The sequence below is a fragment of the Saccopteryx bilineata genome, chromosome 7 (genome assembly GCF_036850765.1).
Source record: "Saccopteryx bilineata isolate mSacBil1 chromosome 7, mSacBil1_pri_phased_curated, whole genome shotgun sequence".
NCBI classification, from domain to species: domain Eukaryota; kingdom Metazoa; phylum Chordata; class Mammalia; order Chiroptera; family Emballonuridae; genus Saccopteryx; species Saccopteryx bilineata.
The window spans coordinates 18825528-18840834 of NC_089496.1; the positions used below are offsets into that span (position 1 = coordinate 18825528).

Consider the following 15307-nt stretch of genomic DNA (forward strand, 5'->3'; position numbering starts at 1 on the left):
AGCCTCCAAGTGACCAGAGTACCTCAGTTGTGCTCTCTTCCCCAGTTCTCTCATGCCGGTGATGGCTCACATTGTTGTGGGCATAAAGTCAGGATATGAGGAAGGAGTGGGTGAGGTCAGGCAAAAGAATTCTCTGTCCGCACCCAGATCCTGGAGGTAGTTCCATTGGTGACAGTGGTATACAAGCTACTAGAAGGTATTATCCAATTGATAACTCATCAGTGGATTTTGAGTCCATTTTTATGACCTTATGGAAAATATTGTAACTCTGAAAAGAAACTCTTAAAAACTGCCTGGTATTGAATGCCTACTACATGCCTTTATTTCTCACAACATCAGGAAATTTAGGCATCCTTCTTCCCTTTCTGTGGGTGGAGAAAACTGAGGCACAGAGAGTAACTCAAGGTAGCACAGCTAGTAAGTGTCAGAACCAGAATTATGAGCCTGGCTCTTATCTGATTTCAAAATCTGTTCCCTTTCCATTTCACTGAAATTACTTAAAAGTAGTAGGTGGATATTGAGTACTTACTATCCTATTCTAGGACACTTTATAAATCCTTCAACATTAGGCAACTATAAAATGTATAGATGAGCACAGCCGAAAGGTGGACCTGTGTTCCTTGTATGAGACTGGCCTGGTGGTAGCCAGTTTGGGGGACAGAACTGAACCTGAGGCTGGCCTTACAGGCATACCTAGTAAAAGTGAGCCCAGAACTCCAATGTGACCCTGAGATACACCGCAGTCCATTGGTGTATACTTTCCCTGTGCAATTCTGACTGGCACCCGCTATTGTTATTGGAGTTTTTGAAAACTCAGTGATGATAACGGTTAGCATTTGTTCAAAGATTACTTTGTAAGTGAATGAGCTGGGCCGGTGTCCGGTGTTCAGTGAAGGCTGTTGGAACCATCAGGCAGGTAGGCTGGGTCAGGGAAGAGCCTAGAGCTGGTTTGGAAGAAATGCCCTACAACATTTGTGAGAAATGCCGAGTTAGCTTTTGTTTTCCCTAAACTGCTTTACCCTTTCTTGTTCTCTACTCTTACTCTGACTCCTGCTCCGGTGCTCTCCATGCCTCAAGATAACCCTCTTTCTGCTGCCCCACTCCACCCAGCCTCCAGGACCCCATGTTCCTCCCCGAGCTAAAACTGTCCTGCCTGTTTTCCCCTCGGTCTTAGCGTCAGTTAACTAGTGTGTTTACGTGAGAAGTTGCCACGAACCAGCACAGCTAGTAATTCCAGGTCCTGAATAGGAACTACACGGGATTAAGAAAATAGGCTTAGAGATAAAGGATGGGCTTGGGAGGCCTCTGCAATGCTGATGGCAAGAACAGAGCATGCTCAACACCTGCTTCCTGCTTTATTTATAGAGCAAAGTAAGGCCATTAGCAAATCAAAGAGATCTCTAATCACATTTCCAAGGCAACCCAAGAATTCTACCAAGTGCAGAAAACCCCCATCATACAAAACATCTTAACTTCACAAGACAAAGGATAAAAGAAACTTGCCTCCAGCCTTTCTGGGGGACATGGGGGACAGGATGAGTATAAACAATCCAGCACAATAGCAATATAGCCTTTAGCAACTTCACAGAACAAGTGAAGTGGGGGTTGGGCAGACTGTCAGCTTACTGCCAGTTCCCCACACCTCTGTCCCCAAAAATCTAAACTGCAAAGACCCTGTTGGCTCTCAGTCCCCAACAAGTAGTAGTGCATGTGCAGTTTCTTTGGGGTTCTGGAGAATACCTCTCCTTTTGTTTTAAGTCGTTATTGGCTTTGGTCATGGAAAGATCTCTGAGGGGAAGCTCGACTTTCAGCACTCCTCACTGGGATGGCTGTGTATGTGTACAAAGCTGGTCATTTCGACCCATGGCCAGGTGAATGGCGGGCATTCCTTTGGAGCTATAAGCTAGCAGCTTATGCTATGGATACTCATACCGCAGCAGATCAAACTTGTCTTGCATGATCCCTGAAGTAACTGAAATTTAGTTACTTGTTTGTGGACCTGACTTGCTTCCTTGAACTTGGATTATCAGTAGTGATTAGGCTAAAATTCTGAACTCAGGTTAATGTCCCTTGTCGTTTGTTTTAGGAAGATGTATTTAAACACCTAAATACAAAAGCCTGTCCTCACTCTACACATTCTGAATTTGTTTACTGATAGTTCAGTCATAGCCCTGTTTTAGAAATCATTAATTTCTGAATTAGAAAAGTATGATGTAGAACACTGCTTTAATAGTACTTTAGAGAATTTGAAGTACTACCCCTCTGCTCCACGGTGGAGGGCATTAATAAGACAAAACAAGTCAAGCAGCTGAAATACTCTCACGGTTCACACTAGGAGCAGCCCTGGACGTTTTCCAAAAGTAGATGGAACGTTGACAATTGCAGATTGAAAGTAAACTGAATACTTCTTGATTCTGGAAATTGAGCAAGAATACTCACTTTGATCTCAGAGTTTGTAGGAAACATTATTTTAAAACATTAGCTTGCATTCAGTTTTCATAAAATAGAAACTGATTTGAAAATGATGGCAGAACCAGAGCCAAGGACAATATATGGATGGGAACTGAAATTTTAAATAAGGGAGGACAAAGGATGCCTCGATGCTGTTGCATGCTGTGTAGGCAGATCTGCCCTCCCCAGTGTCACCCACCGCCAGTGCTGAGTCAGTCACTCATAGGACGTGGCAGAGGTGCATCCCACTGAAATAAACACTGTCCTGGCACTCTAACGCGGCAGCTAACAGTTCAGGGACTTGGGTCATTGCTGCCTTGCACCAGGAACTGAGTGGTGGGTGTGTAGTGGTGATATTTGTGAATGGATAGCTACTGCCGAACCATCATTCCATTGATATGATGTGAGTTGACACTTTTCACCCTCAGCTATTTTTTCCCCCTTAACTTGAAAGACAAGATGGCAAATAGAAGCTTTGCTGTGATGCTCAGTCTAGTCACAAATACTACCACCACGCATGCAGAAGCAAACAAGAACGGCAGAGCACACCGAGAGCTTAGACGGATCTCCCATAAAGAGAACAAGTTATTCAGATAGGAAGGGTCTTGTCATTGTGCTTTGTTTTAGTTTTATAAAATTCCAGTCAAAGAAGTGTAGCCACCTTATTAATACACCAAGAGTACCCTACACGAGTTACTGAGATCCACTTGCAGGGCCTGGAATCCTCCCCTAGACATGCTGATTGGAGGGACTAATCAGACCATTTTTGTATGTTCTCATCAGACTCTTTGTTTGGCTGGAACTCTGCACTCCTTACTGCTTGCATGTTTACTAATTGATTATTAAAACCTCTATTTGCCTTTGTACTTTCACAACTAACACACTGGCCTCTGAATGCATGAGTTTTGTGTAGACTGGTGTGCGACTTAGCAACTAATAAATGTAGCAATTGTATTGTGTTTTTGGACCTTAAAAATATAATGGAATAACTATGCTAAAAATAGTGTTTACATTAAAATAAGGCAGAAGAGTGATATGTTGTATCTCCATTATGAGCTCTTAAAATAATATTATCCCTTCTCCATCTTAGTTTCTTTTTCTATGAGAAACCTAATTCCTAGTTTTTTAGTTGAAAGTATGATTCTGTGTACTAACATTGAAACAATCCATTACAGTTATGAAGTTAAGCAGATAAAATTCCAGCATCCCAGTGTTGTGAATGACAGATTATCCCCCAGTAGCTAATGCTTTGCCGGAGTGGCCTATGTCAAAGTAGAAAGCAGAGGATTTGTCCTGAACCCATGTTTCAGATATTACATATAAAAAAGGTATTAGGTCATCACATAATATGTATTTCATGTGTTCTCAACGTCCAGGACTTTATCTCCTGCCAAATCTCCCTCCTCGTCAACTGGGTCTATTGCCTCCAGCAGGAAATACCCCTACCCAATGCCTCCACTCCCCGACGAGGAGAAGAAAGTGAACCGACCAAGTGCCAGGGTATGTGAGAGCGTCTTCTTTGTGCCCACGGCCTCTGTCATTATCCTTGATCTTTGAGTCCCTATTTTAAAAGAGAGAGCTCTTTTTCCTTCTTTGTTCATAAGCAAAAGAAAAACACAAGTTTGAAAAATACATATTCTTGGGGTTTTGGGGGGTCCGATTTATATTTGCAAATTAGTTTTGCATTGATAAAAAAAACTAGAAATATTTGGTATGTAGCAATGATTTATTGCTATTTATTTCTTTTGTTATTCTAGGTAGCTAATATATTGCAACCTGGAATGGACAGAACAAAGAATATATTTTGCTATGTCAGTTTTTTAATGTACCTGGAAATGCCAGAGATTAAAATGGCCTCATTTCCATGCTCAGCTGGCTTTCTCAGACCTTTCCCTGGCTGGTAACACCCATTAGGACGTTAGAAGTTGGAACTGACAGAAAATCAGATCAGTGTCCAGGAGATGGGGGTGGAGTTTTACCACACAGAAAGGGGACTTCAGAATTTGTAATACTTAATGTGAAAAAGGGTATGGAGAAATTTAGCAACCTTTTCTATTTTAAAAAAGCAAGGTTTAAAAATATATATTGAGTTGATTATTTTTCTGAAATGATGATTCACCAGAAATTTCATCTAAACACTAAATTCTCTTTCACATATTAATCATGATTCTCATCAGTCTCACTCATTCCCAGAACAGATTCATTGAAATTGGGGGACGGGAGGTTGGAGAGGCAGACCAGCCCTCAGTCTTAGTGAAAAATGTAATTGAAGACTAATTACTTTAATTGATGTCCAGGCTCTGTTGTGCTCAGTTCCATTATGATGTTGATCTTCTCAGAAATAATTTTGCCCCCCAAAACGTTTTTTTTTTAATATTTTATTTATTGATTTTTAGAGAGAGAGAGAAGGGGGAGGAGCAGGAAGCATCAACTCTCATATGTGCCTTGACCAGGCAAGCCCAGGGTTTCGAACCGGCGACCTCAGTGTTCCAGGTCGTTGCTTTATCCCACTGCGCCACCACAGGTCAGGGCCAAAAAGTTAGTTAAACAAATCTTTAAAAGCTTGGACAGATTTATCTGCTAGTGGGTCCTGAGTTCCTAGGCCTTTTGCTTTTGAAAGATATTTCAGAACCTCTCTGATCCTGAACTTCAATTTTAAATTATGGAGTTCAAGGTAAACATAGATTACTCAAATTTTAACTCCCTCAACTCAAAGTCAGTAAGAAAACACATTAAAATCTGCTGAGATCACTGTAATCAAAAAAGGCTTTAAAAACAACCAGTGGCGTTTTGTTCACCATATAAAAATTGCCTTTACCTGCTAATTTAGAAAGTGGTAAAAATGGAAAGGAAGAAGCTAGTTCAGATTTCCAGCATTCAACTTGCAGGCTGTAAGAAGACTTGTGAGTAGGCACGCAGCTTCCCCTGACACGCGAGTGTGATAATGAAATCTAAGGTGACCTCACGCCTTCCCTCCCCAGGGAATCGCCAAAGTACAGCACCCACGTTCCCCCTAGTAATTGTCCACAGTGCTGCTTTTGCCCTCTCTAGTTGGGGACAGTCTCTCAGCTGTGGTAGTGCCAGGGTGCAGGCTATTGGAGATTTGCCCACATGAGCATGCATGAAAATGGCAGACCCCCAGAAGGACTGGCTGGCCGCGGCCCCTTCCCTGTGAAGACCAGAGCCGTGTGAAAGGCCCGGTGGTTCCGTCCACCGTGGACCATCCATGGGAGCACTCAGTGGAACCTGGCAGGACAGGCAGCCCCGCCCAGGGCAGCTTGTGGGTTGTGGAGAGTCAAACCGGCCTGTCTCCCTGTCAGCAGCCCCTCTTACAGCAGTCCGGATATGGCCAGGGTCACGCACTGCCCTGAAAGTCAGGGCGTGGCGGTTCTTAGCTTCTCTTCCTCACTGGGGTACTTGGTGACCTGCAGATTTCCCCACTGTCATTCCTTTGTGCCTCTTTTCTTTCTGCAAGTTGTCACATATTTTTTAGTCTTTATAACCATTTGTAAGGAAACTGGACTCCCTGAAGCCTGGATGCTTTGCTACTCCACACCACCATCCGAGCATCAGCCCACCCTTCTTCCCTCCGAACCCCTGCACGCAGCTCATTTTCACTTGTCTCCAACAGGTGTTTCCCCGCTCGGTGGGCCTCACAGTGAGAGATTAGCTTCCAGCATGAGGTGATGGGTGTCTTTTTAAATGAGAAAAACAGAGAAAGCTGACCTGAGGTAGACAACTCAAGTGGCGGACCAGTCCTGTGGGGTAGCCAATGGGGACATCCATAAGATTTCCTTGAAGATTCAAGAGAACATATTAAGGGATACTAGATAGAAATATCCACTTAGTCCCTTTGTTATTTCTTCTTTTTCTTTCCCAGAAACTCATTAGTTATGTAATGACATGCCCCAGATTTCCAGTAAAAATGGAAATTGGATGCAACCTAAGTCACACTTAGGCTTTCTTTGTTTATTGGTGAAATAATTATACCCAAATCATATTGTCGGAAAACATTTTATCAGCATGCTTTTTTTTTTTTTTCCCCTAATTGGCCTTTCTTCTCTGGCAAACGGAGTTGCATGCATATTTAATCATGTCGGAGTTGATTCCAGTCCGCTCAGGCAGTTACTGAACATCGTGGACATTAGGAACAGGGCCGATGTAAAGAACTGGTGGCAGAGACGAGGAGGGGGGAGAGGTGAGGGCACTCAGGAGCTGACATCCTGCCCTGGGTGCACCATAGCACTCTGACACATCAGCTCCCGGAGAGGACGAGTTCCTAGGAGGTGGAAATGGAGTTGGAGGGTGTATAATGCGGTCATAGGCGCAGGGCAGTGATTTTTAAGTGGGTGTCAGGGGCATTGATGGAATCATACTTCCCTGAAGTCAGTAGTTCTCAGTGTTGGCTGCACGTGGGGTTGTCGAAGGGCTTCTGAAATACTTGAGTCCCGCTCGGAGAGACTGGCTTAGGGCATCGCCTGGGCAGTGGCATTTTTACCATGTCCCAGATCACTGAAATGTGCAGGTGAGTGATGAACCACTGCTCTAGCCGGCTAAGGGGAAAGAAGTGTAGTAGTTAAAAAAAAAAAAAAAAAAAAAAAGCAACCAGTATTTAAAATTATTTCACTTGAGACACAGTATTTAATGTGACTCAAAATTTTGAATCACATAAAATAAGGATGTGAAGGTTTTTTGTAGTAAAAGATGACAGTTGTTAGAAAGGTTAAGGCATAGGTTTAGAGGTAAGAGAAAGCTAATAATCAGTGTCTATTTCACCCATTTATTAGACTTCTTGAGTTAGTGCTCGCTTCGGCAGCACATATGCTAGACTTCTTGAGTTAGACACGAGAGTGGCGTCCCCAGTCCCATAGGTGTGGATGTAATCACCAGACCTTTCTCATCTTCACAGCTCAGAACACGTCTGTTTCCTGCTTTCACAGTGTGCAATTTTGCTTTTCTCTGTTGCGCAGCTGTGGGAGACATCCATTTAAGATCCACTGTTTACATGTGACACATCGAAACTGTTTACTTCAACTTTTATAGAAACCCAGCCTCCCAGGATCACTGCAAATCTATCTGCTCTTCAGACGATACGCACACCCTCTGAGATGCCGCCCAGGAGAAGCCGGCCCCCATCTGGACACCCTGTTCTTTTTGTCATTGGCTTAGGCTTTAACTGAACCATGACAGAACTACTGAAATGTTAACACTATAACATGGGACAGTAAAGGTACCGGTATATTAATGGATAATCCGCATGACAGATATATGTAGAAATAACACTAAAATTAACTCACATGCCCAAATGTAGCGAGTTTGCTAAGGGACAGTAGTGGATTCAGAACTTGACATTCTGAAGCACACCCCGTTGTAGACAGTAATGCTGTGTGCATGACGCTTCTGTTTATGTTTTCCACTTGTAAGGAGACAACATCCCATAATAGACACTAGCATGCAGGGCTAAGGCATATTAGGGAATTTCTTCAGGACTTTACAGCTTTGAGAGGCCATATGCTAACTTGGAACATGTGTTTTTTGTTGTTGTTGTTTTTTTTTTTACTTTTCACATTTATATCAGCATACAAGGACAGTGTACATAATGTAAACATTTTTAAAATAAAAAAAAAAGCAGCTGTTACACACAGTGTAATTTGCCAAATGCCTAAAAACAATCAGTCACAGTCACATCACTGTTGTCTGTCGGATCGGCTTTAAAGAGCAGAAGCAGGTGATGTAAATATTGTAGCCAGTGCTGTAAATGTGTCTTCATAATTGGCTTTTGTCCAAAACACGTGACATCCCCTAAAACTGCATAGTCTGGGGGCAGTTTTACTGGGTAATTAATTGACCAAGAGAACAAACGCCCGGCCGAACTCATGGCCTCACAGCCTGCAGGCCAGGAGTCCAGTCGTGCTTCTGTCCGGCCCGCAGGCCCTCTGCTGCCCGTGGCTGCTCCCCGGGAGTCCCCAGCCTGTCCCCTTTCCTTCGGGGGCTGCAGGGGCCACCACAGCACAAGAGCACATCTGCTGGTGTCACTCCGGAGGCCCTGAGCCCCACAGCAGGATGTCCTGCTGAGATTAAGCAAGTCCATCAAAGACACTAGGTCACAGGCTGCATTGGTGGCTCCCAAATTGCCAGTATTCCAACCCTTTGTGGCCTAAAGTTTTGTTTTTTTAACAAAATGTTGTAGCCACCCTTACTTGCGAAAAGAATGACTTGTTTTAATAAAATCAACTTTCATGGTGTTTCCTAGGGATATTTATCATTGGGGGTTTGCTTGAGTCTCCACAGGCCATTCTGCACTGACTTGGAAGCGAGATGATGGGGGGCTCTGCCGGCTGGGGGGGGGGGGGCTCAACAGGCCACAGTAGGTGAAAAGAAACCTCAAGCCACGAGAGTGCAGCAGCTGTGAGGCCACCCAGACAGCACGCAGGGGGAAGAAGCTGATGGTTGAATTCTGTGTTTAATTCATAGAAAAGTGAGAAATCTATGTTAAAGCTCCTTTAAAACCAGTTTGATAGCTGTCACAATGCAGCTCTGTCACTTCTAAAAGAAAGCTTCCCTAAGGAGACGTCCTTTGTCAGCTCAGAAATTGATGGGATCAACCAACTGCTTTGATGTGAAGAGGACTTCTGAATTTCTTCATTTTCTCTTCTTTTTCTTAAGAGGAATGGAATCTGCAGACAAGGCTGCAGAAATATCATCTAAATCTGACCTCTCCCAGTAGCGTTCATGGACAAAGTCCATTCCATTGCCGTGTGTCATCATCTGGGACACCCAAACTGAAGAGCTGCGTTAGAAGGCAGTGTTTTTTGTTGTTTTGTTTTACTGTGTTTATGTTTCCTAATGGACCTCTCTTCTGAAAGTCTTTGAAAACGTTTGAAAATCAATTTAATCATCCTGAACGATAAAGTGTAAACAGCATTTTCAATGACAGGAAGGGATGTAACTGTTGAAAACTATAAGAAACCAATCCAGCAGACTAAGGTTTGGGTGAGTGTTGGGTGATTCTTCCACCTAGCACAAGCCGAGGACAGGAGGGCAGATAGATTTAAAGATACAGCAGGTAAAGTGGCTTTTGACCGGGATCACTTTAAGGTGCACTGAATGTTTTCTGGTATTGAGTGTATAAAATGCTAATGTTATAAGGTTTATTTTGACTATAAAAGAGTTTATAGATTTGAATGTAAGTTACCTCGTGTATATATGCTCCCTCGTTAGTTACACATGCCCTAATTGGAAAGAATCTGGGAATTGGATAGCTATGTCATTAACAGATCTTCCCCCTCTCTCTTTACTCACCTTTCCAATTGTTTTTACATGAAAATTATTATTTGACGTGAAAATCATTATTATGCGCCTTTTGGGCAACAGGATTGCTCTAGAGGTATACATGTTATGGTCATTCTCACTTAGTAACCTTCATATAAAACTGAATGAAGCTGTTCTTTATTTGAAGAGAGATTATGATTTTGTGGTAGTGTTCATCTTGTATTCTCAGTACCCACTCTGCCTAAGACTGTTTAAACATTCTTATAGCCATCTGCAAAATTCTTTAGCAAAGTTTATAATCTTAGTGGATAATCATTTTGAGAAGTACCTCTATGTGTACTCATGGTTGGTGTTCTAGATGTGTTCAGTCTAAATATTGACGACTTTTCATCCAGAGGCAGGGAGAATGGACCCATGACACTATACACAAGCACAGCATTATTATTTTCTTGAATATCTATTTTTAGAGAGGAACTCTGAGGCCGCAGAGCAGTTTGTATCATGCAGCTGGGGGATATAAATATTAGCTGCATAATACAAACTGCTCTGTGGCCTTTATGGTCCATTGTATGCCTTTTTCCTTCCTTTCCAAAGTTTTGCACAGATAGGACTTCAGACCGACATGCTGCCTGAGATGTCCACTGAATCCCTTGTCATCCAGTGTAGTAAACTTTCCTGGAGAGAAACACTGAAATCCCTCCACGAAGAGGATCAACAAGAGAGGTGTGGGGTAATGGGGCCCTGCAGGAACTGACCGGTCAGACTAACTGCTCCGTGTCCAGCCACTCCTTAGCCAGGAAGTGGCGCCCTCTGGCGCCTCCCGGCTGGGACGTGCTGCTAAGGCGCAGGCTCTGCAGTCTGGGGAAAGGGACAGACTCACGGTGCAGCACAACCAGGGCTTTCAATGTGCTGTAGTTGCTGTGTTTTTTAAAAAAGAAACCCCAGTGCTATGCCCTAAAATAAAAACAAAGTTGATTAATAAGGTATAAGTGTAAGGCTAAAATGCCAAACATATTTTGATAGAGGTTCCTAGTAAGTGATAATATAGTTTCTCTCTTTCTCCTTGCTTTAAAAAGGCTTTTAAAATTGTATTTATACATAAGGTTGGTCCAGTGTAGATTTCTGAACATGAGATCGATAAGGTTTCTAAAAGAAGTTGCTGAAAAGATAAAATTAGATATTTTGTGCCCTTCCAGAGAAAGAAGTCATTTCTTTAAATTTTTTTTTTTTGGTGGGGGTTGACTCCCTTGCTGATTTGCATAAATGAACCTTGTCCATGGTCCCAGCTCTCTTGGGGCTTCTTACCTTTTTAGATTTTGTTCTTCCTTTTGTTACCTGTGGTTACCTCGGGGCCAGAGGAAATACCCGCGTGTCTCTTCACTTCTTTCAGTGTTTCAAAGTCAAGTCTGCTCACTTATTTATTTCACCCATGCTTTGTTTTTTGTTGTCATGTAGTTCTGTTTTAACTTACATATTTAACACTTTAAGTATTTCCTTGTGTTATTCAACATAATAATACTGTAAATGTCAACCTAAAGAGAAGACCATTTTATTTGACTTCATGTTACTTGAAGGAAAGGGGGTGTTTTGGAAGGCTTTGGAGCGGCCTCCGGAGTATCCGGGAGAACCCAGCGCAGCAGAGGGAGGGCCGGGGCCGCCTGCTTGGCCTGCTGGACTCCACCGTGGGCAGCGGCCCGGCTGGCCCGTGGGCAGCACGTTACTGCCATCCTGCCAGTTGGGAAGTTGGCGTGCAACTCCCATTTGCAGCATACTGTCTCCTTTATATGCTCCTGCTGGTATTTCTCCCCTTCATTTCTATGTTTTTCTCTAAATCTGCCATCCAAATACTTTTTTTTTTCTTAAATGGAGTCAAGCTGAATTTCTCATTCTTATTCTACAATCTTTAAATATATAAGCAGCAAACATTTCTATGGAATCTGGCTTAATTTGGGGCTTGGTTTTTTTCATCCCCCCCACCCCCGAGATATTTTGTGGATAAGGTGCCTGATTTGGGGCGCAGCTGTGCTCCGTCCGGCTGGAGAGAGCTGAGGACTTTGAGAAACAGCTTCCCTGTGTATTGGATTGTGAGGGGGCCGCTGGCTCCTGTGAACATCAGCTGAGAGGCAGCAGCCGTCCCGCTGTGTGTGTGTGGGGGGGGGGGGGCGGCCACACAGCTGGGAACTGGTGGCACATGCTCATAACATATGCTCTGAGGACAGGTGCTTCCAGGTGCAAGAGGAGCTTTTCCCTCACACCTGCTGATGCAGAGCAAACAAAGATGCAACAGCGCCTTAGACGTCCGGGTATATTTCTGTTCTCATTTTCTTTCTTTGTCCAAGTCCCTGGAATGGAGCAGTTTATGGTGTAGGTTGTAAGTAGAAAAACACAACATTCAAAAACAAAACGAACACCTGCCTAGTCCTTTCGTCCTTTATCTCCCGAGCCTGACAAGCAGCAAGCGTCCTCCTCACTGCGGGGTTTGAGACTTCCAGGCCCTCCCTGCTTCTGAAGCCGCCCCCCTTCCGGAGCCATCAGCCCTTGGCTACTGCCTTGAGTTAAGTCGCTTTTTAGGCCTAAACTGGCACTTGGGAAAGCCACAGGGATGCAGACTAGGGGAGAGGCACTGGAGTCTTCTCACGTGGGCCCGTGCCATGGTGTTTCAGGGAAGAGGGCAGATAACAGGCGGCCGGCCTTGAGCGGGGGGCCTTGTGTCCTGGGGAAGGAGCAGACTGGAGAGCCACACACAGCTCAGAAGCTAACCCGCAGACGGACACAGGGTGGCCACTCGGTGCGGCGGGAGAGGTGCTGCGTGCCTGCGACACGCCTGTGAGCTTTGCAGTGGTGCCGTGTTGGTTTATACGCACGTCATGGTCCCGCCGCGGGGCCTGTCGCTGTCTGCTGCGTTGTTCATGGAACCTGTATCATACCTGCAGGCGCTGCAAGGCTGGCCAAGTCCAGCTCAAGGGCACCACCATTTCACGTTTTTAGGTAGCCTTAAAATCAAAACCAGGGAAAAGGTGGTTTTTTTGTTTTACAAAAAGGCATACAGTGAGACTAGCAATTTTGTTAAGCTAATGCGCTTAAAAAGCCATCAATAAAGTTTTCTGAGTTTATGAAGAAAAGGACGTTTTCCTCTCAAGTTAAAAAACATTTATACACACATATAATACTAACCTACATTTATTTTAGGGCTTAGACTATTTACAGGTTCAGATGTGGATTTGTGTTTTGAAGGTCAAGCTCTAAAATAATTAAAAGAGGCCCAAATCTTTAAATACAGCGGTGCTAAATTCTACCAGGTAACACGGCACAGAAAGTGCTGATAGGAATACATTTATTCAGTAATAACCCAAAAATTCTTGCTAAATTATATAAGAGCATCACTGCCTGATTAGAAACCCCACTTTTTTTTTTCTAATCCAGGACAAAAATCAAACTGTGATTCTACAGTCTTTGTAGTGGGTAAAAATGAACCAAGACCTTTGTTTTTATATGGAAACATTTTTTTTACATTAACTTTGAAAGTACTTATTTGGGATAACTAAGCATGTACTTCTTTTTTAACTTGCTGGAAGGGACTTGTCCCTCCAACGTAGCTTTCCAAAAAGACAACTTCTAGAAACTGGGCGTCCTACCTAAACATAGCAGTTTGTATGTTAGCCAGTGCAGGTCTGTGCTAGTGTTTTCCACATCTGTGACCTTCGAAGGTGACGTGCCATCTTCAGACAGTGGAAGCCACTTTGTGGGGAAGTGTTAACAGCAGCAGTTTCCCTTTGGGTAGCCAGGTAATTGTGTGGATATACTTAGACTGGCTTCGTGTTGACATTATATTCTCCCTGCCTCTCCCCACTTTGGGTTCTTAAGCTATTTTTAAAATGACTGGGTTTTGGCAAACACCAACTGAAACGTGTATGCGACTGTTTTCCTGAGCAACCGTGATTTGTTTTACAGCTGTTCAAGTTACCAAGTTGTTCTTCTATTGTAGGTTAACAAAATCTTGCTCTTTTTAAAGATCACTGTAACTTGTTCAAATTTCTGGCACAATTTTATTAGTATTCCCTTCTGGAGCTAATAAGATACCACGGTTTTCTATGTTACTCTCATTGTAACATCAATAAAGTGACTTTCAATAAGAAATCAGTGTTCTTGTGATGTGTAATTTCCTTTAACCTTATTTTTCTCCCAGCCTGTCTTTCAGAAGCTTTGTGGGGGTAATGTTTGGGGGCTTTCTTTTCTGTTCTATGCCGTCCTAGAAGGGTCCATCTGCATGAGGAGAAATAGTGGTGCTTCCCCGAATGCTCGTTTTGTTGTTGTTTCCTCAGCCGGCAGGCAGCAGAGCCCCCTCCACGTGCCCACTGGCATTGCCTCATCTTCTGGCACCTTCCCCCTGACAAGGATCGGCTTCCTGCATCCGGCCTAGGGCTCAGGCAATGGTGTGTGGTTTTAGTTTTCTTTTTCATATTTTTCTGAAGTGAGAAGCCGGGAGGCAGAAAGAAAGATTCCCACATGTGCCCCATCAAGATCCACCCAGCAAGCCCACTAGGGGGTGTTGCTCCATTGCAACAGGAACCATCCTAGCACCCTAGGCAGAGGCCATGGAGTCTTCCTCAGCGCCTGGGCCAACTTTGCTCCAGTGGAGCCTTGGCTGCGGGAGGGGACAAGAGAGATAGAAAGGAGAGGGGGAGGGGTGGAGAAGCAGATGGCATGTCTCTTATGTGCCCTGGCTGGGAATCAAACCTGGGACTTCCACATGTGGGCTGATGCTCTACCACTCAGCCAGCTAGCCAGGGTAGTGATGCTTTCTTAATGCTCACCTGTGTTGGGCTCTGAAGCAATGGGCCTTGGAAGGCAGTACAGGGTCCCGGGCTCACTGACTACTAGCACACTGTCCCACCCGGCCGCTGCCTCGGCTCCCGCGCAGACATTTCCCCCACCAGCCTTTAGCCTGGTACTGGCACTTCCCTTGCTGAGGAACAACTAGTTTGTGAGAAAAATAGAAGACATTGATCAACGGCTTGGGTATGTCACATGAACAAAAAGATTTGTGGTGAGTACATAGGGCTCCACTTCTTGTATTTCTAACACTTTAGGCATGTGTGATAGTTCATTGAGATGAACGCTGAAACAGGAACCCGCTCAGCTGAGTGAAAGCAAAGTCTAGTTCAGAAAGAGCGGAAGCTTGAGCTCGGCCACCTCGTGGACCGACGGGAACACCCTGCGGAAGCAGAGCCCGAACTCCACTCTGGCTCCACGGCGATGAGAGCTGTGTTCAGTGCAGGGAGACCGCTGTGTGCATCCTGCCCCTCGTCCCGGGGAGCCCAGGCCTCCTACAGCCACAGCCAAAGGGGCATAAGGACTTCACAGCTCACGAATCTCTTGCAGCATAAGACTAAAGCACACATATGGAAAATTAAATCTTGAGTTGGGGCAATTTTAAAAACCTAGTTTTCCAAATAATTGAAATATTCAGGTTTGACCTGGGAACTGTACCATGCTTTAAGAAAAAAGGCCCGCCTGACCAGGTGGTGGCACAGTGGATCAAGTGTCGGACAGGGATGTGGAGGACCCAGGTTAGAGACCCTGA

At 44.3% G+C, this 15307-nt stretch overlaps 1 protein-coding gene across 10 annotated transcripts in view; it reads left to right on the plus strand.

Annotated features, from left to right (window-relative positions):
- The window catches only part of ADAM22 (ADAM metallopeptidase domain 22), a 273466-nt gene extending 264845 nt beyond the window's left edge, over nt 1-8621 (plus strand). For 9 of the 10 annotated variants that reach the window (XM_066238167.1, XM_066238155.1, XM_066238156.1 and 6 more), the window contains 2 exons: nt 3828-3951; nt 7422-8621. In XM_066238167.1, coding sequence (XP_066094264.1) covers nt 3828-3951; nt 7422-7442 — 145 coding nt within the window. In that variant the 3' untranslated portion in view covers nt 7443-8621. The remainder of the gene's footprint in view (nt 1-3827; nt 3952-7421) is intronic. The other variant, XM_066238162.1, reaches the window with a different exon arrangement.
- The last annotated feature ends 6686 nt before the right edge of the window (nt 8622-15307 follow it).